The sequence below is a fragment of the Stenella coeruleoalba genome, assembly GCF_951394435.1.
Source record: "Stenella coeruleoalba genome assembly, chromosome: X".
Taxonomy (NCBI): domain Eukaryota; kingdom Metazoa; phylum Chordata; class Mammalia; order Artiodactyla; family Delphinidae; genus Stenella; species Stenella coeruleoalba.
The window spans coordinates 49718420-49745852 of record NC_137152.1 but is presented as its reverse complement, the minus strand read 5'-3'; the positions used below and the strand labels follow the sequence as shown (position 1 = coordinate 49745852).

Sequence of the window (27433 nt, the reverse complement as noted above, 5' to 3'; positions counted from 1 at the left end):
CTCCAGAACACTGGATGTAAGGGCTCCAGATAGAGCTGAGAATGCCTCCCTGTCTGGGTAAAAGCTATGCTCTAATATCACCCCTAAAACAAACGGTCTCTGTATCTTATTCCAAAAGTACCCAGGATTCCTTCTGTTCAAGCACAGTCTGGAAAGAACACAAAAGAGGCACCTTCTCAAAAAGCCAGGATTGATTTTAGGAGGCTCAGCAAAGCCAGGGATGAAGTGTTCGGGGAGGAGCAGGAAGAATCAGCCCCTGCTCCAGAATCCCCTGTTGAACACAGCTTTGGACTTTTGTGATTTTGTTTTCAAATCTCCCTAATTACCATCAACAGGAGCTGCTTACTTATCAGATTTGGGGCCATCTGAGATGAAAAGCTAAGTCTTACACAGGAACAGTGAGCTGGAGGAGAGCATCATCTATCGGGTTCTTTCCCCTCCAAGAAGGATACAATTCTAATTCTAACCCCCAGTGACTATGACACCAAGTACACACCAGAAGGAGTCAATGTGGTTTGGTTAGTCAGTAACCAACACAGAAGGGACTAGCTACAAACATCCCAATCATAAATCAGGAGTCAAAGGCCTACCATGTGCCTGGCTCAGGGAAGAGGAATCATGAGTTTATAAGAAATTGGTACATAATAGGGACTTTCCTGGTGGTCCAGTGGTTAAGAATCCACCTTCCAATGTAGGGGACGTGGGTTCGATCCCTGGTCAGGGAACTAAGATCCCACATGCCGCAGGGCAACTAAGCCTGCGCGCTCAAGAGCCCATGTGCCACAACTAGAGAAGCCCATGTGCCACAACGAAGAACCCGCATGCCACAATGAAAGATCTCGCATACATCAACTAAGACCCAACACAGCCAAATAAATAAATATTTTTTTTAAAAAAGGATTTTGGAATCTTAAAAAGAAAAAGAAATTGGTATATGATAACTTGGTAGTGTAAAGCATAGATTACCAGGGGTTGGCAAACTGTTTCTATGGGCCACATACAGTCTCTGTTGCATATTCCTCTTTTTTCTTTTTAACAATGCTTTTAAAATATGAAACCTATTCTTACAATACATACAAAATCAGGCCTCACGGGCAAGTCTGCTAATTGCTAGACTAGGCTAGTAACTCCATTCACTATCTGCAAGGTCTCAAACCTGGACCAATAGCACTCTTCACATTCTACTTTCCATAGAAGATGGGCAGAAAGAGTCTTATCTGAAAGTTAACCAAAGAAAACTGGACCAGATTATCATACACAGTAACCTATTCCCTTCCTAAGTAAAGGCAGTGGGGGAAAAAAAGGTAATAAGCTTAGACCACTAACCATCTATTCCCCAAAGGCTCATTCAGATACCAGAAAGGCCCTGGGCCAAGCTGACCCCCCTGCAATAGCAGGCCCCAGACCAAAGGCTGAATCAAGGATTGTGGGGCCCCTAGGCCTCTGGCTCAAACCCCTGGCCTTGAAGAGCAAGAGGCATGCATGAAGAAGAAAGAAGAAGGGCACCTTCCTAGCCGGCCTATTAAGGGCTAAAGAAACAAAGGGACATAATAAGTGGCTTGTTTCCCTCCCTATCCCCTTAGAAAATATTTGGAAAATAAAAGAAAATCAAGTTGGAGCTGCCAAACTCAGCGGGAGGGACAGCTAAGAATGAAACTAATGCCAACCACAAAGTTCCAAGGCTAAAGACCTCCATTAGTGGCCAACACTGCACACAAGCCTTTCTCCTCTGGACGAGGTCTAGGATCTTCAGGATCCAGTTAGCACTTCTCTCACAAGGAAGTGGTGAAAAGAAACAACCATTCAAGAGTGCCCACCTTCTAACCTCCCACTTCACGCCCTGGCTCCTCATACTTGCCCCTCCTGTAGAAAAAGAAAAAAAGAAAAAAAAACATATGTGCGAAAGTATGTGTACTCTAAAAGTCAACTACTACTAAGAACTGTGGGCTTCTGGATACAAGGAATACACCAACAGCTAATGCTCAGATGCAGCCCTTTCCTCCTCCCTAGCTTCCAGATTCTTCCCCCAGGAGACAGAAGGCTTCTAGGGAATCTAGCCTGACTCAAGGGAGGGACCAGGAGAAGAGATGCCTTCCAATCAATTCAGCAGCTATTGAGCACCTGCAAAGTGTGGGGCAGGGTGCTGGGCACTGAGAATACAGAGATTATGACAAGCCCCTACTTCAAAGCGTTCCCCATCTAGTAGTGAAAAGATGTAATTATTGGATCCCAAAGAATGCAGTGTGTGCTATATCCACCCTGAAGCTCCCAGTCACCTTTCTCTTCAAATAAAAAGTTCCTTTGGAGGCTGGGAGGAGAAAAGAAACCAAGATACCCTCTTAGCACTGCCTGGTTCTCCACACTAAGCACCTTCTTGTGCTTCTGGGAAGACTGGGAGCAAAGCCCTCTTTCCAACCATAAAAGGAATTTATTCTCTAATTGGGGTGCCACATACAAAACAGTGGGAAATAATAAAAGACCACACTGTGATATGGTACCAGGGCTTACGAGAGAGCTTGGGGTACTCTGAAAGTACAGGAGCAGCAAGGGCTGGGACCTAGTCAGATGTAAAGGCCATCCAGCTGAAGCAGGAAGTGGAGAATCAGCAGTCTTCAGTTCCAAAGCACCTTGCCTTGGACACAAGGCAGGGTCCCAGCCCAGCATTTCTATATGGAACTGAGGAATGAAGTCACCAGGTCCTTGGGCTCTTACTCACCAACTCCCTGTAATGTTCCCACTAACTGAATGCCTTGGTGTCCACAGCATTACTCACTTTCCATCCTGTCCTACCCTTTCTCTCCCACCACCACTGGTATGCAGATGCCTAGCCAGTGAACTTGAGCTCTAAAGAGAGCTGCTTACCTCCCTGGGGCCCAGTTAGTTTCTGTGAACCTCACCCCTTCCTCTAGTACTTGAGGTGGGGAGTGGTGCATAACTCCCATCTCATCCAGGCCCAATAACCAAGTTTAGAGGATGTTCAATTGAGCTGTTTGGGCCACCTTTACTTCCAGCTACGAATGGAGTGGAAATAGCCCTAGACAAAATCTCAGCTCAGCTTAGCTATATTCATGCTGTGTTCATGGGCATAGGCCTCCGTTTCTTAGGCTCAGTTTTCTCAGATGTAACATGGAGAGGCTTCAGTTAGGGATGTAGTTATCAACCCTGGCCCAAAATTAGAATATCCTACGGGAGATCTTAAAAAATACTGATGCCCAAAGCCCTAAGCCAAAACATGAATCAGAGTCTACAACATGCTTCCACAAGCTGGCCAAGACCAACTAACTGTATAGGCAAGCTGGACTTCCCCAATGGATCAGAAGGCTGTTCCCATGCAGAACTCAACACCCTACTATAAGAAGGGGAGCCCTAACAGTTAAACTCCACCTTCATTCTAGCCCTTAGGGCCACTAGGGTCACGAGTTCAAATTTCCCCCTTTTCCCAACCTTGCTTCAAATCCACAATAAAAGAATTCAAATGCATCAGCACTAGTAAATTCAACCTCACATGCTTTGACATTAAGCAAGCATTATGATTTTTCCTTCTTCTAAAAGATCAGGCTTATCTGCCATTACAAACTGGGTTTCTCCATTGCCACATCTGGTCTCCACGGCCCAACTTTAAGGACCTCACACTCTACACAATGGGAATGGTGACAAGGGAGAGCTGTTCCTCCTGCTTCCACAGCCTTTGACTGCTCTAGTGACACATTGCTTAGTGACAGTGTCACATTCCTGAGGGCTTACCAACTACTTGTGACCAGGAACTATCTGGCCAGAGACTACACTAAACTGTCTACACCTCATGATGCCATCCTATTGCCTGTTTCTGGGGGGCTGCCCAAGTACTACCTTTCCAGAGCACCTCTTCCTTCCTTACCCAGATCAGGCCAGGTCTGACTCTTGCCACCCTGGCCTGCCCAACCGTCTACCCAATTATGCTCCATAACATTTCCAAGGCCTTTCTATGAAGGGTTCGCCTCTAAGGCCAGGTGTAGCTGATCACTCCCAACCTCTCAGAGCTGGCAGGGTTGCCATTTGGCCCAGTATCCCACAGAATGAGAACATTTCTGAGATGTATGCCACAATCCCCCTACCCAAGGTGGGGCAGACCAGCCTCCATTGTTGAGGGAATACATCTCTGAATAAATCACAGACTTGAGGAGCAGGAATGGCACTCAGAGATTAGCCAAACCAACTCCTCGTAGAACAGACGGTGGTCCTAAAAGGGGCAAGGGCCTGGTAAAGATTGCCCTGGGAAGCTAGCAGCAGAGCTCAGACTAAACTCCAGCTCTCCAACTCCAGAAGAGTGCTCTTTCCACAATTCCCCAGTACCTCTTCCACTAACGCTCCCACCAAGGTCCAAACAAGACTCTACATTAGCTAGGCTGAAACAATCCCCAAACAATTCTCACTTCCTAACAAGCAACATCTATGTGTCTAAGAGCAAGGTAAAGCCAAGTAAGTTATTGGCCCAACCAGGTGGAAAGCTCAACTAGCCTTGAAGGCAGTAGTCTGACATTAGCAAGAAGGGTAACATACGAAGCCAGATACAAAACAAGTGTCAGGCCAGGCCCCAAGCAGGCAGAACACAAACATGACAGGTGGACATCCACACACAGATCCCAACTACTACAATTCTCTCTGAACTTTATTCTTCACTCATGATCTTTTAGGAGAAACTAAAGGGATGTTGAGCAACTATTAGAACAGGGGAAGGACCTGATGTTTAAAGCTGAAACTTCCTTTCTAGTCTCAAAACTCTGGCCTAATCATGACTAGAGCTTAAGTCCAGGCCTTTATGAAACAACACTCATCTCCCCTTTCTACACCCCCTACCCCATGCAAAGTCTAAAACCAAAGTCTAATGTTTCCCACTGAACTCTTGTGCTCCTTATTCATTAGCTGAGTGATTTCTGCAGTCACTTAACCTCTCTGAGCCTCAGTTTCCCCATATGAAAAAGCGGGGGTAATAATTCCTAACCTTAAATTCCATATATATGTGTTAGCATATGGTATTTGTCTCTCTCTGACTTACTTCACTCTGTATGACAGACTCTAGGTCTATCCACCTCATTATAAATAGCTCAATTTCGTTTCTTTTTATGGCTGAGTAAATATTCCATTGTATATATGTGCCACATCTTCTTTATCCATTCATCCGATGATGGGCACTTAGGTTGTTTCCATCTCCGGGCTATTGTAAATAGAGCTGCAATGAACATTTTGGTACATGACTCTTTTTGAATTATGGTTTTCTCAGGGTATATGCCCAGTAGTGGGATTGCTGGGTCATATGGTATTTCTATTTGTAGTTTTTTAAAGAACCTCCATACTGTTCTCTACAGTGGCTGTATCAATTTACATTCCCACCAACAGTGCAAGAGGGTTCCCTTTTCTCCACACCCTCTCCAGCATTTATTGTTTGTAGATTTTTGGATGATAGCCATTCTGACTGGTGTGAGATGATATCTCATTGTAGTTTTCATTTGCATTTCTCTAATGATTAATGAAGTTGAGCATTATTTCATGTGTTTGTTGGCAGTCTGTATATCTTCTTTGGAGAAATGTCTATTTAGGTCTTCTGTGCATTTTTGGATTGGGTTGTTTGTTTTTTTGTTACTGAGCTGCATGAGCTGCTTATAAATTTTGGAGGTATGCTAACACATATATATGGAATTTAAGGGGAAAAAATGTCATGAAGAACCTAGGGGTAAGACAGGAATAAAGACACAGACCTACTAGAGCATGGACTTGAGGATATGGGGAGGGGGAAGGGTAAGCTGTGACAAAGCGAGAGAGAGAGGCATGGACATATATACACTACCAAACGTAAGGTAGATAGCTAGTGGGTAGCAGCCACATAGCACAGGGAGATCAGCTCAGTGCTTTGTGACTGCCTGGAGGGGTGGGATAGGGAGGGTGGGTGGGAGGGAAGGAGATGCAAGAGGGAAGAGATATGGGAACATATGTGTATATATAACTGATTCATTTTGTTGTAAAGCAGAAACTAACACACCATTGTAAAGCAATTATACTCCAATAAAGATGTTAAAAAAATAATTCCTAACCTGCCAACTGGAGAGAGTTAATGAATATCAAATGACATAATAATAATAGTGGTAAAAAGGGTTTTGACAACTACAATGCATATCGCAAATGTAAATATTATCAGTATTTGTGTTGGGGACTTTTTTTTTGGTCCAGACATGGGGTGAGTACAGCTAGGAACACTGAAAAATAATTGCAGGGCAATGCCAGCCAACCTATAAAGGGATTCCTTCAATTCACATCTGACAGGGCCATTTTAAACAGGGAACTACTTGGACAACAGGCAGCTACCCTCTAAACTTATAACTCCCTCCCAGATTCCTAACCAAAAAATTCCCTTTTCTGGGCTGCTCAACAGCTAGAGGTTCCAGCGGAACTTGCCCAGAGAGGTCTCTAGTAGTTCTTTCAAGATTTCTTCAGTCTTGCCTCTTTCTGACAAAGGCTAGATCCCAGCAGGGGGGGCGGGATTGAGAACTGTTCCAATCCTCCCTGGAATAACAGTCCATATAGGGCAATCTCACACATGGTCTTTCCTAGCTCCATCCTTTGAATGGTTGCCTCTCTCCCAATCCCAGTCTTATAAATTTGTCACATCTACCTGAGTTCATAGGCTGGAGGGATGGTCACAGAGGGCATAAATGATCTGCGAAGTAGAAGCCCATCATTTTCCTTGCTCCAGAAGCCAAAGTTCACCATTATTCTTTTGGTTAAGGTCAGTTATCCACATCAATGTAAGAATAATACCCTGTGGATAACTCAGCAGTAGCAATCTAACCACTTCACTTCGAGTTTTTTTTGGAAATATTTATGTAACTAACTATGTCTTGTTTGGACTATCAGAAGAGCCAAGGGAGTTTGCATTCCCTGGGCTCATATGGCTTAGGACAGGCAGTCCACACATAGCTAGGAGAAGAATGTTTTGTTATGGATAGTTGAGAGCTGATTATATTTCAATGCATCATTCGTCCCAAATGGTCTATAAATGATCTGTTCCACAGAAGTGAACTTTTCCTGATAACTGAGGCTTACCCTTTTAAGGATCATAACCATTCTTAATGGTGAGGTGAAAGCCTTTCATCCACTGAACACATTTTACTGCTTTTGTCAACAGAAGGTGAGAAAATATGATTTACGCTTCTCTGAGCACCTGAATCCTATATGCTTGATTTTCTATAGAACTAACATTCGAGGGCTTTTTAATGTATTCTTATCCAAGTTTCCCACCAGCACTGAGGATTATCATCCCCACTTTACCGATGAAGAATGGGAGGTTAAGGAACTTCCAAAAGGTCACACAGCTAATATGTGTTGAAACACATATCTTCTTACAAGCCTGACCTACAATAAATTCCTGAAGATACTTTGGATCCAAGCCTTCTCAAGTAGTGCAAGGAATTCTTTAAAATGTCATTCCCTTGCCCTTTTTAGACTCTGACCTCAGAGCCTTGCTCTCCCTGCCCCACAAGGATTCAGAAAGCTCCAATCCCTCAATTTGCAGGCAGCTTCCTGTTTGTCTAAAGGGGAAGGAATAATGCCTGCAGTGGCCTGTAGTAGGCCTGGCCTAATCAAGGTCAACCTCTGGCGGCAGAGGCTCTAGGATTAAAGGCTGGGCGAGCATAAGCTCTGCTCCACCCACCGTGGAAGTCTGGGAACTAAGAAGACAAGAGAAGGGTGGGGCATGCCATGAATGAGCAGAAGAGAGCCTGCATTTCTGGTAATCCTGCTTCTCCTTGCCTGGCCTGGCTTCGGATCAGTACCCTCAATCTAACAAGCTTCGAAGAGTAGGAGTGGCCACTGGGCTAGATTTTTTTTAATATACTGTGTACAGCTGACCCTTGAACAACATGGCTTTCAACTGTGCTGGTCCACTTATAAGCGAGTATTTTTCAATAAAAACGTACCACAGTACCACACAATCTGCAGTTGGCTGAATCTGTGGTTGGTTGGTTTAATATGCGGATGTCGAACCAGGGATATGGAAGGCCAATTGTAAAGTTATATGCAATTTCGACTGGCAGAACACGGTGGTGGTGGGGAGCCTATGACCTCCCTATTGTTCAAGGGTCAACTGTATTTATTTGTATTTCAAAAAACACTATCTTTCTCAGCTCTTCAACAGGATGCCTCAGCTATAGCTGAGCACTCTGCAAAATTCCACTTTTCTGCCACTTGGACAAGATCCCTGGTAAGTACGGGGTAAGGGGATTCTAATCCAGCTTCACTGCTCTTCTCTGGAGAAGACTGGAAAGGCATGTGCACACCAACAAAAAACACAGCTTCTTTCCTCAACCTCAGATAGCTATAGCAGCCAGAGGTCTTCTGAGGAACAGGGTTCTCAGTCAGGTACTGTTTGGAATCAAACTACCCCAAACTGGCGAAACCACAGAAGAGGGAGAGGGCCACGTTAAGCACAGAAAAGTGGTTTACCCTACCACAAATCACTCCACTCAGATCACTTAGGCATGGGTGAAATCACAGCAATCTCTAAATGTGGGGCCTACTGAGCTTGAAAAGGGGAACAGCTTTCATCACCCTATCCTTCATCCCAACAGAAGGGTCCACAACTCCCTCCTTCTCCAGAAAGCCTTCTCTCTCAGGCAGGCAAGCCCTTACAATGTTCTCTTTATTTTCCATTCAATGAAGAATATGAGCCCTTTTCATTTGTGAAACACTTTTAAGTGCTTTTAAGTGTTCCACCCACTTGATAATTTGATTATTAATGAGCCCATATAGATGTTAAAATCTGATTTGATATGAAAAGATGGCCACCACATAGTAAGTTTAAAAAAACAAGTTGCAGAACAGTATGGATTTACATTATGTGTGTATTTAAAGTTATATGTATATAAATGCATTTAAAAAGGAGTCTAAGTTCATATAACTAACTAGGTCACATAAATGTTGGTTCTCTCTGGAGAATAGAGTCAGGGCAGAAAACAGGGGATTTTGTATTTTTCAGTGTTGTTTTATTTCTCACAGCAAATACGTATTAGTTTCACAATGAAAAAACACAAATCAAAAATTGTAAAATAAATAAAGTCTGGTTTTATTTAAGTCTGCCCTACCAAAAAGCACAGACTATGTCTGTTTCTATTCTTCGTACGGTGTCTAGCTCAGCACTATAAGAACAGATGGAAAAAGTCCTTTAAAGACCAGATAACCTTCAGAGGCTCTTGCTATTTTAGGCCACCCAACCCTATCTAGTAAGCCTAAACCTATACCTCCCAAATGCTGGCCATACCCCTCTCTCAAGGGAATGTGTGGGAGGAAGAATACCTCCTACTGCTCCCCAAATTAGCCTACCTTGACTAAAACAGGCCGAATTCTGCAAAGATATGCAGTCTGGGACCTAAGGCAGCCTGGGTGATGGTGGTGGCAGTGGTGGTGACAACAGCAGCAACAGCAGAACACGGCTGCTGGGTGCCCCAACATGATGAACTACAGCATTTCCCTGCTGTCCTTCTCTGGCCCTACCCATCTCTAAGCAGAGGAGCCAACTCAATCCTTAAACCTTGGGAGTACAAACCTCTCAGGATTAGATTACACAATGCAGTCCTGCAATGCTGGCCATGCCACAATGAGCAGCACACATACAAAAAAAGTAAAAAATTTTAAAAGCTGGGTAATGCTTCAACTTTGTACTCTAGGGTCAAACTCTGGGTTGCTTCACAAACGCAGATAGAAATGCTTACATGGCTACCTGTTAAAATCCACTAAAAACTTTGATTTGAATATTCTCCCTTGGTGTGAACACTACTGCATTGTGTGAAGACATGGGAAAAGGGAATGGAAATTAGCTATGAACAAGCTGGTCACTCACACACAGGTAAACAGGTTCTTCAAGGTGCACAAGAGGGAAAACTCCTCCCCATTTCTTGGCACTACTTAGCTCCACTCTGCCGGGGCCCAGCTGGGTCCACATTAGGTAATTTCCAGTGGGTCCCTGAAATTGTTTGGCTTTCTAGTAGACCTAGCCAAAGGAGTCTGTGCAAGACAATTCCAACTTGACAATAGTAGCTATTAATGTATTTATTCAACAAATATTTGTCGAGCACCTCCTCTATGTCAAGCACTGTGCTAGGTACTGGGGATAAAATGGGAAACTGTCCCTGTTCTCGAGAAGCTTACATTCTCAGTGGGCTAAGCTGATAGAATGAAAACAACACACTCCTGAGAGTCTTGGCTTAAAGCCTTGCTTCTGCCCCTGACTCTCTACATGACCTTGAGCAAGTCTCTTCACCTTGTTGTGTTTTACAGTTGACAAAGATCTTCCATAGATTCAGGTAATTTGCTTCCTTTATAAAACATAAAATTCTGGGGTGGATTCGGGGTTTTCAAATGGCCAGGACAGCAGCAAGAAGCCATGGGTAGTATGTGGAGAAAATAAAAGTCACACTAGATGGAGGAGAATCTCTATCCAAAGACCTTGAATGTTCCCCATGAGCTATTTGCCCAAGACAGGTGGGATGGGCAGGCCTTTGAAGAGCATATAGTCAGTGACAGACACAGAGTCCTGTCCTTCTAACAGTACATGGCTGGTTTGAGGCCAGAAGGCCTGAAAGGTGCCCAGTTTCACTGAAGCTTCTATAAATACTTCCACCTCCAGATGAAGAGACATTAGGAAACCCTCTACTCTAGTACCACTCATTTGTTGCTAAAGAGCTGAAGAGAAGGTGGTACCTCCCTCCCCGGCCACTTGTGGCCATTTTTTAGTAGGGCTGTACTGGGGTCAGTTGGAGCCATGCTGCCCAGGTAAGTGGGGAGATAGGGACTTCCCTGCATACCTCCCACTAAAAGCATCAGGTTGTGGCACACCTATGGGAATGCTTGCTCGGGGAAACTCTAGCATCTGACGTTATGGGCTCAGAAGCTTGATGAGCAACACACATAGAGCAGAACTTTAAAAGGCCAACTGGAACAAAAATTATGGGGTGTCATGGACCTACCCTCCCTCCCCTGTGCCCCACACCTCACAGAGCACTTCCAGGTGCATTAGTGCCCGAATCTTCACCATAACCCTAAGAAGTAGGGTGCTATTACCCTTTCCATTTTACAGATGGGAAATCGAGATCTGGAATGGTTTGAGAAGTCTACTCTGGTGTGTCAAGGCCAGCAAGACTCTCTCTCAGGGCTCTCCACCCTATAGGTGCTAATGCATCTTCCCTTCTCCAACGTGTATTTTCTCTATTATCAGTACCTAGTATGTCCTACCAGGTGCTCATCCAACACTGTTGGATCCCTTGCATACAGTACTGCTGCTTCCCCTTCTCCATGTCTGTCACTGACTATGCACTCTTCAAAGGCCTGCCCATCCCTAACCATCTCCACAACAGCCCCTTCTTGAAGCAGGAGGAGTTAGAAACTTTCAAATCCACAAGTTTACTAAAGGAGAAAGCATGGGAGCCCAGGTGGCTTCAATACCACATGGTAAGTATCATAACAGAAATTCTTACAAGGTACAGTGGGCACACAGAAGATAGTACAACTAATACTACCTGGGAGTATTAAAGAAAATATCCAGTGGAGGTGTCATGGAGTGAGGGGAGGGGAGGAAGAGACACTTAACATTTCAAGTTGAAAGAAGAAACATATGCTAAAGGTGAAAGATATAAGAGGTATGGCTTACTTGGGGAAACTTAATCCCACAAAGCTACAGCATAGCGTACATGTGGGGCCAAGTGGACCTGAGTCTGGAGAGAGAGCTAGGATGGAGCCTGGTATCAAAGGGCTCTCCATATATACCATGCTAAGGGGTTTAAATTTTCTCTTGTTCACATTCACTGCAGTGTTATAAATACTGGCAAATGCTGGGAGTAATCTAAATGACCGGCAAAAGGGGAATGGTTAGTAAATTATGACATAGTCATTGGATGGAATTTTGTAAAGGCATTAAAATGTTCATTTTTAAAAACTAAATAGCATTTACCTAAGTTTTTAGTGATATGTTAAATAGGGATAAAGAAGTAAGATTTTTTTATGTACAATACGATTATACCATGGAAAACTAAGGTACATATATGAGATGTGATGAGAAATACACATAAACAATAACTGCTATGTTAAAATGGTGGACTTATGGAAGATGTCTCCCTCTATTTGCTAAACTCTGTCATATGCCACGTTGGGTTTTATAAAAAGGAGAAGTATAAAAATAACCACTCTTCTTCTATTTGACTCCTCTTTCCTTCTCCCCTTCTCTCTCCTCTACCGGTTTCCCTACTCTCCCTCACCAACAGCATTTCTAATCTACCAACTGTGACTGGAATCCTTAACAACACATGTGAGGCCCCTAGGAAGGAAAGGCTGCCAGCAAGGTGGCTACTCCAAGCAGCAAGTTCCTGCATGGTCCAGAGGCCGTTCCAGCTCAATGCTGGAGAAGAATCTTCCACCCAAAAGCATTGTCCAGCTTTACCCAACTAAGTCTTCTCTGATTAAACTGCCCTAAGAACTTATTCCCAAAGGAAAGAAGACAGACACCAAGAAGACTTCTATCTTGCCCTCACTCCAGGAGGCTCAGGGCAGGTGAAGATCATGTTCATGGCCAACTCCTAGGTGGTTGATATACAGCCCAGGATCCTTGTGCAAAATGTCAGTGAGGAGGAAGAAGAAGGGTGAAAACAGATCCAGCCAAGGGCACACCATCTCCAGGAACTAGCTTATGCCTCATCAGCCTATCACTCCCTCATGGGAAATTCAGAAATCCCTCCCCTTTCATCTACAGGTCTAACACCACAGGAAGCCATATTCACAAAATGCAAGATAAGTTGAAGGCTGAACACTAGGCCTATGGCAATCTCCCTCACTAGAAATTTCTCCCCTTCACTCCACCCAAGACCACATCACCTAGCTCTCCCGATCCAAGGGCAACAAAGGCACCGGTGACTCTGACAGAAGAAGGTGACGGGGAGCTTAGCAATTTAAGACTCAGCCAAAAGCAATTTCATAACCCTAAGGAGAGGGATGTTGTGGGGGAAGGGAGTAGAGGAAGTCAAATCTCATTTGCATTTCAGTTTTGGTTTGTTTCTTGGTCTTCTCCTTCCCTACTGGAACAATGACCAATTCAAGGGTCTTCTATTCTTCCTGGAGTCACCAATGACCCAAAATAGCCTGCAACTGTACTCTGCAGGCTGAACTCAAAGGCCCCACCCCCAAGGCACTCAGTTAACAGTTGTCTCTCCAAGCCAGGATACCTATGGCAAGCTCTGTGGTAGGTGGATCTAATACGCCTAAGGAAAACTCACTGAAATAGAGAGGGCTACTTACACTTTGATAGCTGGGGGGGAAATGACACTTCCAATACCATTCTAAAGAGGAAAGAGCAACTTCTCCAAATAGTCACTGTTCTCTGTTCTGTTACACTCTTTCCAAGAACCTCTTACTATCTTCTTAAAGACTAGGCACAAATAATCTGAATGTCAGAAAAAGCCAATGTTCTCATTTTACAGATATGAAAACTAAGGCCCATAAAAGTGACCTGCCCAAGGTCACACAGGCAGAGACTAAAAACCAAATATCCTGATTCGGTCTGTTATTCTTTTTGTTGTACCATTTCTACTCAAAAGCATTAAAAAAAAAATTCCAGACAAGTGCTCCAAGCTGTGTCAAAAGCTAAGCTCTTCTAAGCTAGGGCTAGACAGCTCAGGACTGGAGATAAGAGGCAGAGGGACGCTGGACGCAGCCCGCTCAGGAAAGTCAATTGAGAAGCCTAAGCAAACGAAAGGCACACGTAAAGAACTCAGCAACTGGAAGGCTTTACTTACTCCAAAGGAGTAATTTCAGATGCTGAGAGCCCAACCGCGCCCCACCCCACCCCCACACTCTGAGCCTTTCCAGGCTGAGCAAGACTACTCTTAGGCTATCAGAGATCTAAGTAAGAAGCTAGAGGGAGGTGACCAGGCAGAGTAAGGAGGGCAATGAGAGATAAGAAAGCAGGGTGGAGAAATCACAGTCATTCCAAAGCTCTCTCATCTTCCTCTCTCCTTTCTCACTGGCCCCCACCCTGGCCCCAACAAAGAGCCTCACCTCCTGCTCCAAACAAAACCCAAAGAAGGAGAAAATAAAAGTTTGCAGATGGCACTATATAAACATGAGGAAGGTGTTCCCTGTACCAAAGAAGAACAAGGCACTAGTTGAGGTGGCAAAGGCATTTGAGGGGGGAAAATATAGCCAAATAAGGCATACTTGACTGGTAAGGAATCATCAGGAAAGGTTCCAGAAGCTGACGTCGCAGGGAGGAAGCCTTTAGTCATTGGTTTCCTCTGGCAACTGGCCTAAGGCCAGGCGGCAAACTCCCAACCTTAGGAAAATGCCCAGGCTATGGTAGAAAGAAAGGCAACTAAGGCTAAATTTTCCCCAGGCCCTCTTCAGGTCCTGCTGGAGCACCTCTCCAAGTACCAGCAGAGAGGTGTAGTATAACCCTGAAGCAAAGTGGCAGATGTCCTCACCAAGCATATGCTAGATTGGCCAAGGCCCAGGTGCCAAGAAGAGTAAGGAACCTGAGGAAAAGGGCTTTACTCCAGTTATATATTTCTGATATTGTTGGTATTTTCAAGTCAGAGAAAAGAAAAATTCAAACATAAAATGTTAAGTTACTTTTGCTCTCAACAAGGGAACTTCTATGGGTTAGTCAATCTCCCAGGAATATCTGCAAGGATAATTAGAGAGACGTTTGGCTCACTTAAAACCCTTGAAGATAGCAAAGATTTGTACACCTTAACTAAAGACAACCAAATTGGCTATTACCTTGACCCCCACCCTCCAACTGCATACCACAGTTTAGTCAACCCCAGTTAAAGATTACAACAGGTATACAACAGGTATATAGGAATACTCTTGGTATACTTCATCTAACCTTCAGGCTGAGATTTCTGAAAAAGGACAGGGGTGGGGGAGGGGTGAGGGGCAGATTAGACCAAAACAGTAAGATCAGGAACCTTATCTAAATATACTTCAGTGGAGAAAAACGAGCCTTGACCTTTCCCAGGTATTTAAGGGAGGCCAGGACTAAAGATAGGGAAGGAAATGCTGACCAAGCCCGATAGGTATGCCTTATTCCCCCTCCTATCTGCCAAATAAATATCCAGGAAAGGATTTCTCAGGGTTATACTTTGTTACGTATGACCAAATGCCCACATCTCAACTTTTCTCTCATTAGATCCGGATTGATACCCTGCCCACACAAAATATCTACCAAATTCCCACATAGAACGGTCCCCAGGGACAGGAAGAAACTTCAACCTTTGAAGTCACCTATCACAGGAGTTACCTGGCAAAGCATTACTACTAAGCAAACACAGTGGTAGGTCACCATACCAGTGGCCTAGGAGCTAACTCAACACTTACCTTATGCCACAACAAGCCCACTGAAAGGAGCATCAAATCTGGTTCTGTCATCAGGCACAGCTGAAGAGCTGTGCTTTGAAAGTTACCCAAAAGTTCTTTCTTCAAGTTTAAGGCCCAGATGCTCCAGCTGGGTCCTGGCCAGAAAATTCCACACTCTTCAACCTATCACAATCACACACGAAGAAATCCTCCCCTCATTTACATCCTTTCTCAAATACCTATGTCATAGCAAAGCCACTGAGACAACTAAAAGCTGGTTTTAGGCTGCTGACCTAAAGAGAGTAATCACTAAGCTCTATTCCTTGGTTTAGCTCACATGGAAACATGAAGGAAGGAGCTGCTCACATACCCACTTGGGCAACAAAGACAACAAAATTTGTTTTAGTTAATTCACCGGATTCTGGAAAACCCAAGGTAGAGTCTCCCCCAACAGACCCCTTCAGAAGGGGTTTGCCAGTTGAGACAGGACTGTTGGCTCCAACTGACCCTATAAAAAGCAACTTGGTCTATGCTGACATGTACTCTGTGGCTTGTACAATCCACAATCCCTTCAAACAGTCAGCACATCAAGCCTTCCTTCATTTCAGACAAACTCATTTTCAAGAGAACACTGGCATAGGGCCACTTGGTTTACACCCACATACCAAAACTACATCACTGTCCCACCCAGAAAAGCCACTGCCCCCAAGTGTACACATCCTCTAAGGCCCTGTTCATGTCCCAATAAACTCCCTTCTTCTCAAAATCTATAGAAAATGTCATGTACACACTTTTGTCAAACTGTTTTTAAGTGAGTTAGCCCTAAATCTCCAGTTAAATAGGAGATCTATGAAGGCAGCAATTGTATCCTCCATTCATTTATTTGTATCCCTTATAGTAAATAGTACCTAGTAACCACTCAAATAACAGTGAGAATGCAGCTGCCTGCCTTCATTCTTACCATCCTACCTAGCACAGGGTTGGGCACATAGTAGTTCCATAAATAATAATAACTAACATTTGCATAGCACTGATTAGATAGATGCTAGGCACAGTTCTAAGCACTTTATAGGAATTGCCCTGTTTAATCCTTACAACAACCCTACGAGATAGGTACTACCATTATCTTCACTTTACAGTTGAGGAAAATGAAGCACATAAGTTAAGTAACCTGCCCAAGGCTACAAAACTAGTTGGTCACAGAGCTGGGATTTGAATCCAAGCAGTCTGGTTCTAGAGTTTGTGCTTTTCACCAGTACTCTATGTTCCCTTCCTATAAAGGCCTAAAAAGTCCTTTTTTTGGCTAGCTACTTTCATCAGCCTTGGCCTACAAAACCTAAAGGTGAGTAGTGAAGGTTGAGGCCAGGACACTCCAGTCTGTATTCAAATGGTTGCAAAGCAGAAAATAGCATCACCAAAGTGGAAGAAAGTACCATAATATTCACCTAACTCAAGGAATAAGACAAGCTGGAGCACTGAGTCAGAATACAAAGAGGTCAGAGCTCAAAATTTTAAATGGCAAAGAGAAAGTGGGGAACTTGGGTGAGGGGCAGGCAGGAAGAGAAAAAAGTCATTTTGAGGCCCCAGAAGAAGTGAGTCACCCGCTGACTGAAACTTGCTACAGCAGAAGCTATTTAGGGGAACTCCACTGTGGCCATATTGTTAATGTAATCACCACAGAGCCAATTCTCTGGACGTCTGTGTCTCATGGATGAAAAGAATCATCCTTCCAAGTCAGGCAAGTCCAGTGAGAGATCACTAACTTGGGAATCAGGAAAGCCAAGTTCTCCTTTCAAAACTGTTACCGAGGGACTTCCCTGGTGGTGCAGTGGTTAAGAATCCACCTGCCAATGCAGGGCACACGGGTTCGAGCCCTGGTCCGGGAAGATCGCACATGCCGTGGAGCAACTAAGCCCGTGCACCACAACTACTGAGCCTGCACTCTAGAGCCCATGAGCCACAACTACTGAGCACGCATGCCACAACTAACGAAGCCCATGTGCCTAGAGCCCATGCTCCGCAACAAGAGAAGCCACCGCAATGAGAAGCCCGCGCACTGCAATGAAGAGTAGTCCCCGCTCGCCGCAACTAGAGAAAGCCCGCACGCAGCAACAAAGACCCAACACAGCCATAAATTAATTAATTAATTAATTAATTGGTAAGGATAATCATAGCTATCATAAAAAACAAAACCTGTTACCAACTTCATGTGATCCTGAACAAGCGGGCTAACCTTTCCAGGTATGAATATGGGAAAGAAATAACTCTACTCAATAAAGACTCTTACTGGGACGTCCCTGGTGGTCCAGTGGTTACAAATCCGCCTTCCAATGCAGGGAACGTGTGTTTGATCCCTGGTCGGGGAATTAAGATGCAACATGTTGCAGGGCAACTAAGCCCGCACACCACAACTACTGAGCCCGCACGCTCTGGAGCCCGTGTGCCACAACTAGAGAGAAGCCCACACTCTGGAACAAAGAGCTCATGTGCTGCAACAAAAGATCCCGCATGCCGCAACTAAGACCCGACACAGCCAATAAATAAATAAAAATATATACATATATATATCTAAATAAAGACTCTTAAAACTGTGAAGTCTAGCCTCAAGCAGGAAAACATAGCTAGTCTCCTCTCCTTACCTCCCTTCAGTGCACATATCTACTTTCCACCACACTTTACAGTCAAAGCAAAACACTTACCTTCCTGGGAAGTGCTACAAAGAATCCCAAAAGCAAGGTCAGAGCCTGAACCATCTCAATTATCTCCATACAAAGTAACCTTTGAGATGAGCTCTACATACTCAGAACGACTGCTCTTCCCAGGACCATTTTAACACTATGGTCAAGTCACCCACAGCACAAAGGGCGAAAACACTGAGCACACTGCATCAAGTGCCATTTGAAAGGCAGACATTCAAAATTCCTCCCTTAATCTGGGACCAGGCAAGTTGGATTTTAGTCATAGCCTTATTACCAGTTCATTCAAATTACTTCTGTTTGTTGGACTTTGGTATCCCCATCTAAAATATAAACTAAACTTAAACTACAAAGTTTAAGGCCAGCTCCTTTGCTCTGTGATTCAACACTCCTGTGAGAAACCCAGACCACTCAGAACAATCAGCTAAAAGGGAAGCTTAAGGCTAAGGAAGCTCTTGGTCATCGTAAATACAGATGCATTTGAAATGCTGCACCCCACAACAGCCAGCCTTCAGCTCATTGGTGATAGATACCTTAGGAGGTCGGTTTATGCCCACCAGCTCCTCACTGTCTACCAGTATATCTAACTACCACACAGGTGAAAAGTAAACTTGAAATATAACTCAGTAGCTTCCTGGCCTCTCAGCGACAGTCAAGGAGAAGAAATGGGGGGAAACCCAGGAGGTTTTCTGAGTGTTTGTCTGAGGCTCTTCAGTCAACCCACAGCCTTCACAATATAGTCTCAGTTGGTTTCTTTCTTGTTCCTCAGACATAGCCCATAGACATAGGCCGTAGTCTGTAGCCTCAAGAGGAAACGGCCAAGAACACTCATGCCAGTGTTCGTGTCAGAGCTACTAATGAGACAAACCAATTCCCAAGCTAGAAACTCTCTATTCTGAACCCAGTACCCAGGAAGAAACAGCACTCCAGAGGTGTAGGGAGACAAGAAGATACATTTTAGCAAGTGCTGTTGAACTTTGTATTCTCAGCATAGCCTAGCATACTGCCTGGTACAAAGAAGGCACTCAAATGTTAAGGAAAGGATGTCTGAAGGAATAGACGTACCAATGGGAGGCTTGAGGTTGTACCATCAAGGCTTTCAAGAACATCAGTACTGGAAGGGTCCCTAGAATGTATCTATTACTAGTACAGTTCTCTCATGACAAGCTGGAGAGACTGAGGGCCTGAAGAAAGACCTTGCCTAAAGGCCCACTTCATTTAGATCACTTTACTGAGGACAGGGAAGATGTTCTTCTTACATGGAAAGAGAAGAAGAAAAATTATCAGGTCAGTGTTACCTGCCGTTTCCCAACACCCACCTACCAAATCAATGGAGTCCTGAGCTAACCCTCCAAGTGACTGCTCCTGCACCACAAATCAGAACCTGGAACTGAAAAGTTTTTCAGCTCTATCAAGCATTAAATAGGAGGAGGGGGGCTTCCCTGGTGGCGCTGTGGTTGGGAGTCTGCCTGCCGATGCGGGGGACAAGGGTTCGTGCCCTGGTCCGGGAGGGTCCCACATGCCGCGGAGTGGCTGAGCCTGTGCGTCCAGAGCCTGTGTTCCGCAGCGGGAGAGGCCGCAGCAGTGAGAGGCCCGCGTACAGCAAAAAAAAAATAGTCTTCCTTTAAAAAAAAAAAAAAGGAGGAGGAATGAACAGCAAAACCAGTCAGTCACGACAAGACGACCTCCTTCACTTGACCAACAGACTTCCCCAAAAGGTATCACCTTTGTACTGTTTTCTTCGGGGGAAGAAGAGTAGAATGAGGTAGCAGGGAGAAAATATCATGAGTTAGGAAAGATATACATGATAAACTCAGTTCTATCTTTGAAAGATCAGAAACAGACTGTTCCCAACCTGTAATGATGCCAATTTTCAGCAACTCTAGCCGCTAAAGACCCAATCCTAGTAGTGTTGGTAGACAGATATTCTCCCTTCTGGGGACCTTGAGTTTTGAAATTCCAGTGACGGGGATTCCCAGGAAACTACAAAGGGACCTAGATATCCTGTTGCCAAGTAACACTTAGAAAAGATTTCAGAATAAATGTAGCTGTCAACTCATCTCATCCCTCTAGACAGAATTGGAATTGGAGTCAGAGAAATAGACCAGATGACCTCTGAATGTCCCTTCCAGCTCCACCATTCAGTAAAGCAATCTCCTGAGAGAAGGAAGAAAGAGAAAAGTAAGAAGAACACCCTCAAGGGCTTCCCTGGTGGCACAGTGGTTGGTAGTCTGCCTGCCAATGCAGGGGACACGGCTTCCATCCCTGGTCCGGGAAGATCCCACATGCCGCGGAGCAACTAGGCCCATGGGCCACAACTACTGAGCCTGCACTCTAGAGCCCGTGAGCCACAACTACTGGGCCCACGCACCACAACTACTAAAGCCCATGAGCCTAGAGCCTGTGCTCTGCAACAAGAGAAGACCCCACAATGAGAAGCCTGCACACGGCAACGAAGAATAGCCCCCGCTCGCCATAACTAGAGAAAGCCTGCATGCAGCAACGAAGACCCAACGCAGCCAAAACTAAATAAATTTTTTTTTAAAGTTTAAAAAAAAGAACACCCTTAAAACAAGCTATTGTTACAGGCAGCTAGATAATAATGAAGAGTTAGCAGACTTGTGATCAATACCATCTCTGTCACCCACTCATAGAGCAACCTTCCCTTCTCCAAGCCTTACATAGAGTATAGATTAGTTGGTACCTTCGAGGGTCCCACAAAGGCTCTCTTGCCACACTAGCCCCTCTTCCCAGAGAGCTATTCAAGGAGAAGCCTAAAGGAAATCCCCAAGATGGTTCCTGCTCTATCATCTAAACTTCACAGAGGGCCAAGTGAACTGGAGAACCGAAGAAGTGGACAAATGCAGGATCCAAAGAGTAGTCTCTCTCACATAACCTCCATTCCTGATCCTTTGTCCACCCCTGAAGTCTACAGACAGGGAAGGGTTAAGAGACTGATATTCTGCCTCCTATTCAGCAAGTACCACTTTAGTGCCACTCGAGTGGCTCAAGTAATGCTAGGAATGGCAGGAGAATAAACAGTCCACACAGCCCCTGTTAAAGTTTAGCTGAATGCAGACCCAGAAGCCTTCAGATACTTCAAGGAGCTGGACTCCTTACATCTGCTCACATGGATGGTCCCATCAATGACCATTTGATCACCTTTCCCCTGACCTGACGAGCTAGAGCTAAAAACTCAGCAAACTGAAGAGGTTTTACGAAGACTGATCCTCTAACTAAGTCCCAGATTCAAATCCTAGCTTCACTACTGACTTGCTGCATCATTCTAGGTCAGTCCCTCCTATCTGTGGGTCTCAGTTTCGCCATCTATACAATGAGAACAATTGGACTTGACAATTGTGAAGAGCCTTTTCGACTCTAGTAAACCAAAAACTCAAGAACATCTTGAAAATTCAAAACAGTCACTTTTTAGGGAATCCAAGAGTCCCAAAGACTTTGTGATCTAAAAAAGTTAAAGAGGGTAGGGAGGGGAAAAAACTTTTTTTTTTTTGTTTTACAACTGTCTTATCATCATCACAAAGTATAGACAGTAGTTAATAAACTTCTTCATTCTGGCTACTAAAGCAGACTCAGGAAACTGGCAAGTAGAAGCACAGAATCCAAGAACTGGTTGGGGGGACGGGCGTGTAGAGGGGCATGTTTTAACAGATTTAAAGGTAGCTGGGTGACTAAGGGAGAAAATTGGCTGTAAAAGTGAAACTAACCCTAGACAGACTGTAGACATCGTTCATATGAATGAATGGATTTGATTTTTCCACTACCTTCCCTATCTGTCATACTCCAGAAATAGCCTAAAGCACACTAGTAAAGAAGGAATAGAGAATAAGGAATTTTTTCTCTTCATTAAAGTTACTAGCTGGTATGCAGTGAACTAGAGTGTGCCCCTGGATGCCTCAGCATTGGGATAAGGAATGAGAAAAGTAACATGAGGCACTTTGTGACACCTCAAACTCTCACCAGGAGACCACACAAATGCCAACCTTGGTTACTTTGCCCAAATCATCTACTTCCTTTTATCTGAGGACCAGAAGTCCTGAGAATAGGGGCCAATTTGCTTTGAGCAAGAGAAGGGGCTCAACTTCAAAAATCCTTCACTGAGTGAGAATAGAGGGTCAATGGAATGAGCATCAAAAAGCACAGACCCCGATCTTGGTTCTGTCACCATGTGCCCTTAGGTGGTAAGTCCTTTCCTGTTAGGCCTAAATATCCTCATTAGTTGAGAGAGAGAGAGATACTAGATAGTGTCTGAGATCTCTTTCAGGTTAAGATTCTATGGTCTTAACAGGCATGATATAGTTGTTTCTCCTAAAAGTTGACCATTCCTTACTTGGGACAGGTCCCATTGCCCAGGTGGGCGTCACCCAGGTGGGCTCAGGAATTTCGTAACCATCGCAACATGGTGGGGAGGGAGATTAAGAGTCAGGTAGGGGGTGTAACGCTGAAACTTTTTCAGGCAGGGTCGTCCTTTGTCCTTGAAGCACCATTGTCCTTGGAGTACCACAATTCCTTGAGCCAAACAGCATAGGAAATTCTCCAAATCTGCCAGTCTATCAAAATTCAGCCCTCTCCTTCCAACATGATTCAAGTTCCAGTCAATCTGTATAAAACTACTTTCAGTATTCAGGTACTTTCAGTACCCTAGGCCTGACCTCAAACAGCTCATACTCCAATCTCTCCACAGCAGGAAAAAGATCACCATGCTGTCGTCTTTGCCACTTTTGACTGAGACAGGATGGTTTAGATAACTTTGAGATAATTTCCAGGCCCATTAAGTTGCACATAAATGAGAGATATCTCAGGATTGAACAGGAGACATGTCACTAAAGAAAAGCGGTTGTGGGGCACAGTCTATTCCCAGAGATCCACCCACCTATTTAGGCAAAGCCACATCTGAAAAGGAGTCAAAGAGTCAACCACAGAGAGATAAAGCCAAAGAGAGGCTCCTGGAAGGATTTTTATAATCCCCTGTGATAGCAGAGACTGCCCTCCCCCCTTTTCAAAACCATTCTGTCTCACTTTGTGTGTATGTGGGGCGGTAGAAGGGGGTGTGTGGAAAAGCCCCATGTCATAAAACCATTAGCAACTGAAAAGAGAGAGAAGGTAGAAGTACACACTTGTTGAAAACTTGGTGTTTTTGAAGGACAGGTTCTGGAAAGGCAACAATGACTTTGCAGTAAGGCTGGAACACAGCAATGTGGCAACTAAAGCTCAGCACACACCAAAAGAACTGGGCCCCCCACTCCTCTCTTTCAGGGACCCTCAGTCCTTCTCAAGGCCACTAGTCACTATCTCAGCTCTACAAGGCTCAGACAGTCCTAGGGAGAGGGGTCTGGGATAACTGCAGAGCCTAAGCCAGTGCAACAAGTTGCCTGGCCTAAGGGACTCAAGCTAGGGTGGTCACCCAGCTTTCCTGAGCAAGGGAAGAGCCTCAGCAGCCATTTGGCATGACTTGCACAAAAGCAAGCAGGGCTCATTATTCAGGCACACCCCTCCCCCCTCCCTCCTGGGCATCCGGCCCCCCCTAGGCCCCACTCCCAGGAGGCTTCTTCTCTTCTCAAAACAGCCAGTAGGGTGGAGACCAGATCCTTAGAAGCTACCACCACCCTAGAAAGGTGTGGCCCCACTGGAGAGTCCACACCTCACAGAATAGTACGGAGTGAATAGGAGGAAATAGAGAGCCAGTAAGTAATGGGAAAGGCAGGGATTTGGCGAGTGGTGAAGAGGAAGAAACCAGTCTTCTTCTCCCCACCGCGCGCGTCCAGCCGCCCCCCAACCGCGCGCGTCCAGCCCGCCCCGCCTGCAAAGTCTTCTTGCCTCCCTTCAGACTGGTGCCTAGTGAAGTGTTAGCGCTCCCGGTTAAGAGCAAGCGGCCTCGATGAGTCCACAACTCTCTCCTCCCCTCCTAGTGGGAAACAGCTGAAGCCGCCTGGGGAGGCTGTGGGAAAGGTGAGTGGGGTTACGGGATCCGCCCTGAGCAGCTCCCACCCTCCTCCTTGCTTCTCGGTTCCCATGGCCCCTCCTGGTCAGTGGCAGCCTCGCCCCATAAAAGCGCCAATTCCTGGACTGGGGTAAGTGTCCTCTTCCGAACCAGAGTCCTCTCCCCTGCGCCCAGGGCCCGTCAGGGGTAAAAGGAGACCTTGGGCCCCCAAGGAAGCCTTCCCTACTGTGGCAATCCAAACACAAGGAACTAGAATCTTTGAAAGAAACCGGCCCGCCCGGCCCACACTTCTATCCCTGGACCCCTTTACCCGCGAGGGCGCGCCAGACCCGGACTCCACTGCCGCCCCTCCCCACGCCTGGCCTCGGCGGAAGGCGCGGCATCGCGAGCGGACGCGCGGCTGCCCAAGTCCCCGGCCATCGGCGAGGGGCTATGAGGGTCCGCAAGAGCCCCCGGGGTCGGAAGCGCCCATCCCCGGCACTCACCGTCTTGGGCATGGTGGCGGAAAAGGCGGCGGAGTTGGTGAAGTTTGGCTGGGAGCTGTCGGACGGCGCTGAGAACGCAGTACACAGGGCTCGGACTCCGGGGACTGGGGGTTCGGACTGGGTCTCTCGCCAGCGTCGGGGCGACTGCTCCGCTTCCTGCTAACGGGCCACGACTTCACAAACCCCACCCAGGAAAGAGCCGCCCCCGTCGCACCGCCCGCTCCTTTATGTGGCCCGGCTTCCGCACCGCTCCCCGCCCTCGCGCCCGCCTTCTAGCCGGCCGCGGGCCTCGCCCCGCCCAGCCCAGCCCTGCCCTGCCCTGCCTGGCCACACCAGCTACTTGGGGGCCAGGCTGGGCCTGGGCGCCCCGGTGGGGGCTCTCACCCCTCACCTGGGCCTCCCTGCCCCTCTCCCACCCCCTTCACGGCCCCTGGCCCTCAGCATCCGGGCCATTCGGCCCCACCCCCAAGTAGGGCTGGGCCCTAGGCCGCACCCTGGAAAGAGGCTTACAGCTCTGACTGCAACTTTCCACTAATGGGGAGCTCACTACCTGTCAAAACTCTCCGTTCCTACTCAAGACGGCTCTGACTCTCAGAAAGTTCTTCCCGTGTGTATTTGAACTCCTCTGTGGCTCCGCCTATGGATCTCAGCTCTGCTCCCTGAGACAACACAAATCCCCTGCTGTCCCTAACTCCTCAGAAGTCTGAAGATCCCATATCCCCCTGAAACTTCTTTTCTCTTGGCTAAACTGCCTCAGCTTCTCCAACACTTCATCAATTCTCTTCTGTAGGATTCTATATCGCTTTTCCCATCATATTTCAACCCCATCCTTGCTCAATCCTCATTTTTATCAGAATTGGGCTCCTTTTTCCCATATCTGTCTCTATTCACTTTCCTTCCTACAAATCCCAGTCTCCACTTTCTTCAAATCCTGATCCTATAGCCCCCACAACACATTCACTGATACCTGATTCACTGTCTGATAATTCCCCCAGGTTAGATGCACCCCCAGTCCACTCCTTTGAGATATGTCTGCCAGCACCCTTTCTGCTTCTTGTCAAGGTCACAGAATCCCAGGATAGAGGTGTTCTAGACTGTAACAGTCATCTAGTTAAGTCTGAGCTTTAGTTTGAAAGTGACGGGCCATAGTTCTTTTTTCTACTATCCACTGGTAATTGTGCGGAGGCACGGTCTGAGTATTCTTTGTGAGGTAGGGTAACACATACCTCAGGGATGATGAGCCAGCTTGGGGCAGTGAAAAGGATATTTGAGAGGGATGGTCGGGACACCTGGATTTTAGTCATAACTTTGCCATTAACTCACTCTCTGATCACTGTGTAGCCTTGGGTAAGTCCCTTCCCCTCTCTGGACTTGAGTTTCCCCTTCTGTAACAAGAAAGGGCTGAACTCCTGGGCTTCCAAGGTCCTTTCCCACTCTGACATTATAAAAGGATAACAAAGGAAGTAGACTTCCTAGGACAATAGATGAGTCTAGCAGGGTTGCATAAAGACTGGCCTTGCATTTGCTCTCAGGAATCAGCAGTCCTATTCACTATGCTTTCCCAGCTCAACAGGGTCCATGCATCAATGTACCTCAGCTTCTCTCAGTGCTGTCAAAATCCATTGATATGTGCTAGGGAAAACAGAGTTCCCTGCCCAGACCATTTTCTGGAGCTGAGCAGTTGACCCAAGGAAGAGCAGCACTCCCCAGAAAGCCTCAGCAGCATGGGTAGCAATGGCATCAATCACATTCCTTGACATTGTCATGGCCTTTTTCTCCCAGGAGTTCAAGGAACTCACTGATTCCCTCATTCATATTCTAGAGCTCACAGGGGCCTGGAACTAGGCTAAGTGCCTAAAGCGGGAGGAGAAATTGATTGGAAACTCCAACTTTCATTGTCCATCCTGGAAAGTGGAAACCCCCTGTGTGTCATTCCCCACATCCCATGCCAACACACCCCCTGCTCCAAACACAGGCACATAAGAGACCTGATTAGGGAGTGTCAAGCATCTGAACACAGTATTAAAAGGGAAAAGAGACACAGGAGTTCAAGTGAGGGAAGGGAAGTCAAAAGGTAGGGAAGCAAGGAGGTTGATGGAAAGAGGGGCTGAGAGAGGAGGTGGTTAGCCCCCTGGGGAGAAGGGTGGGGAAATGGGAGGAGACTGTTTAGTCTAGCCCCCATTCAGGTCAAGGGAACTGAGGATCCAAAAGAGGAAAGAACTTACTCAAGATCAGGCAACTAGTGTGGAGAATGGATTCAGGGGTAATAAAGAAGACAAAGGGCTCAGTTAAGCTGTTTCTGTAATACAAGCAAGAATTTTTGAAGGCTACAATCAGAGGAGTAGTGCTGCCGCCACTTCACCAGACAGAAGTTTGTTATGGTGATTATAGTCAAGCAGCTGGACATTGCTTGAAGGTTAGACTTGAAACCTCCTGGCTAGGAGGGACCCATATTTGATATTTCCATGTCTCCAAAGCAGAGCAGAGGCAGCTGAGGTGCCCTCTTGTTCTTCAAGATGGCCAGGGAAACACACCTTTGTTTTTACCTCTTTGTAAAATACTTCATGCCTATATGGCCAGAACTAATCTCCCTCACCCACCCCACACCCTACCATGATCCCATGTGAATTGAGTTAGCTCAATCTTCTTGGGGCCAGAGTAATCCCAATACTTAGCTTTAGACATGATGAGGTTTATGCCAGTGTTTGTAGAGAGAAGACATGGGAGTAAGGGCTAAACATCCCCACATATGTTGGCTGGGTGAGGGAAGTAAGAGGTATGAAGATACTTGGGGTTTTTTTGTTTGTTTGTTTTTTGTTTTTAATAGTGTGCTCGGGGCACACTATCACCTATTCTGCCTTTTATTAATTTTATTTATTTATTTTTGCTGTGTTGGGTCTTTGTTTCTGTGCGAGGGCTTTCTC

General features: G+C 45.8%; 1 protein-coding gene across 1 annotated transcript in view; it reads right to left on the bottom strand.

Moving 5' to 3' along the window:
* The window catches only part of MSN (moesin), a 68021-nt gene extending 43099 nt beyond the window's left edge, over positions 1-24922 (bottom strand). The window contains exons 1-2 of the mRNA XM_079910650.1: positions 24901-24922; positions 24510-24665 (exon numbers count right to left, since the gene is read on the bottom strand). Coding sequence (XP_079766776.1) covers positions 24510-24521 — 12 coding nt within the window. The 5' untranslated portion in view covers positions 24522-24665; positions 24901-24922. The remainder of the gene's footprint in view (positions 1-24509; positions 24666-24900) is intronic.
* Positions 24923-27433: the final 2511 nt, after the last annotated feature.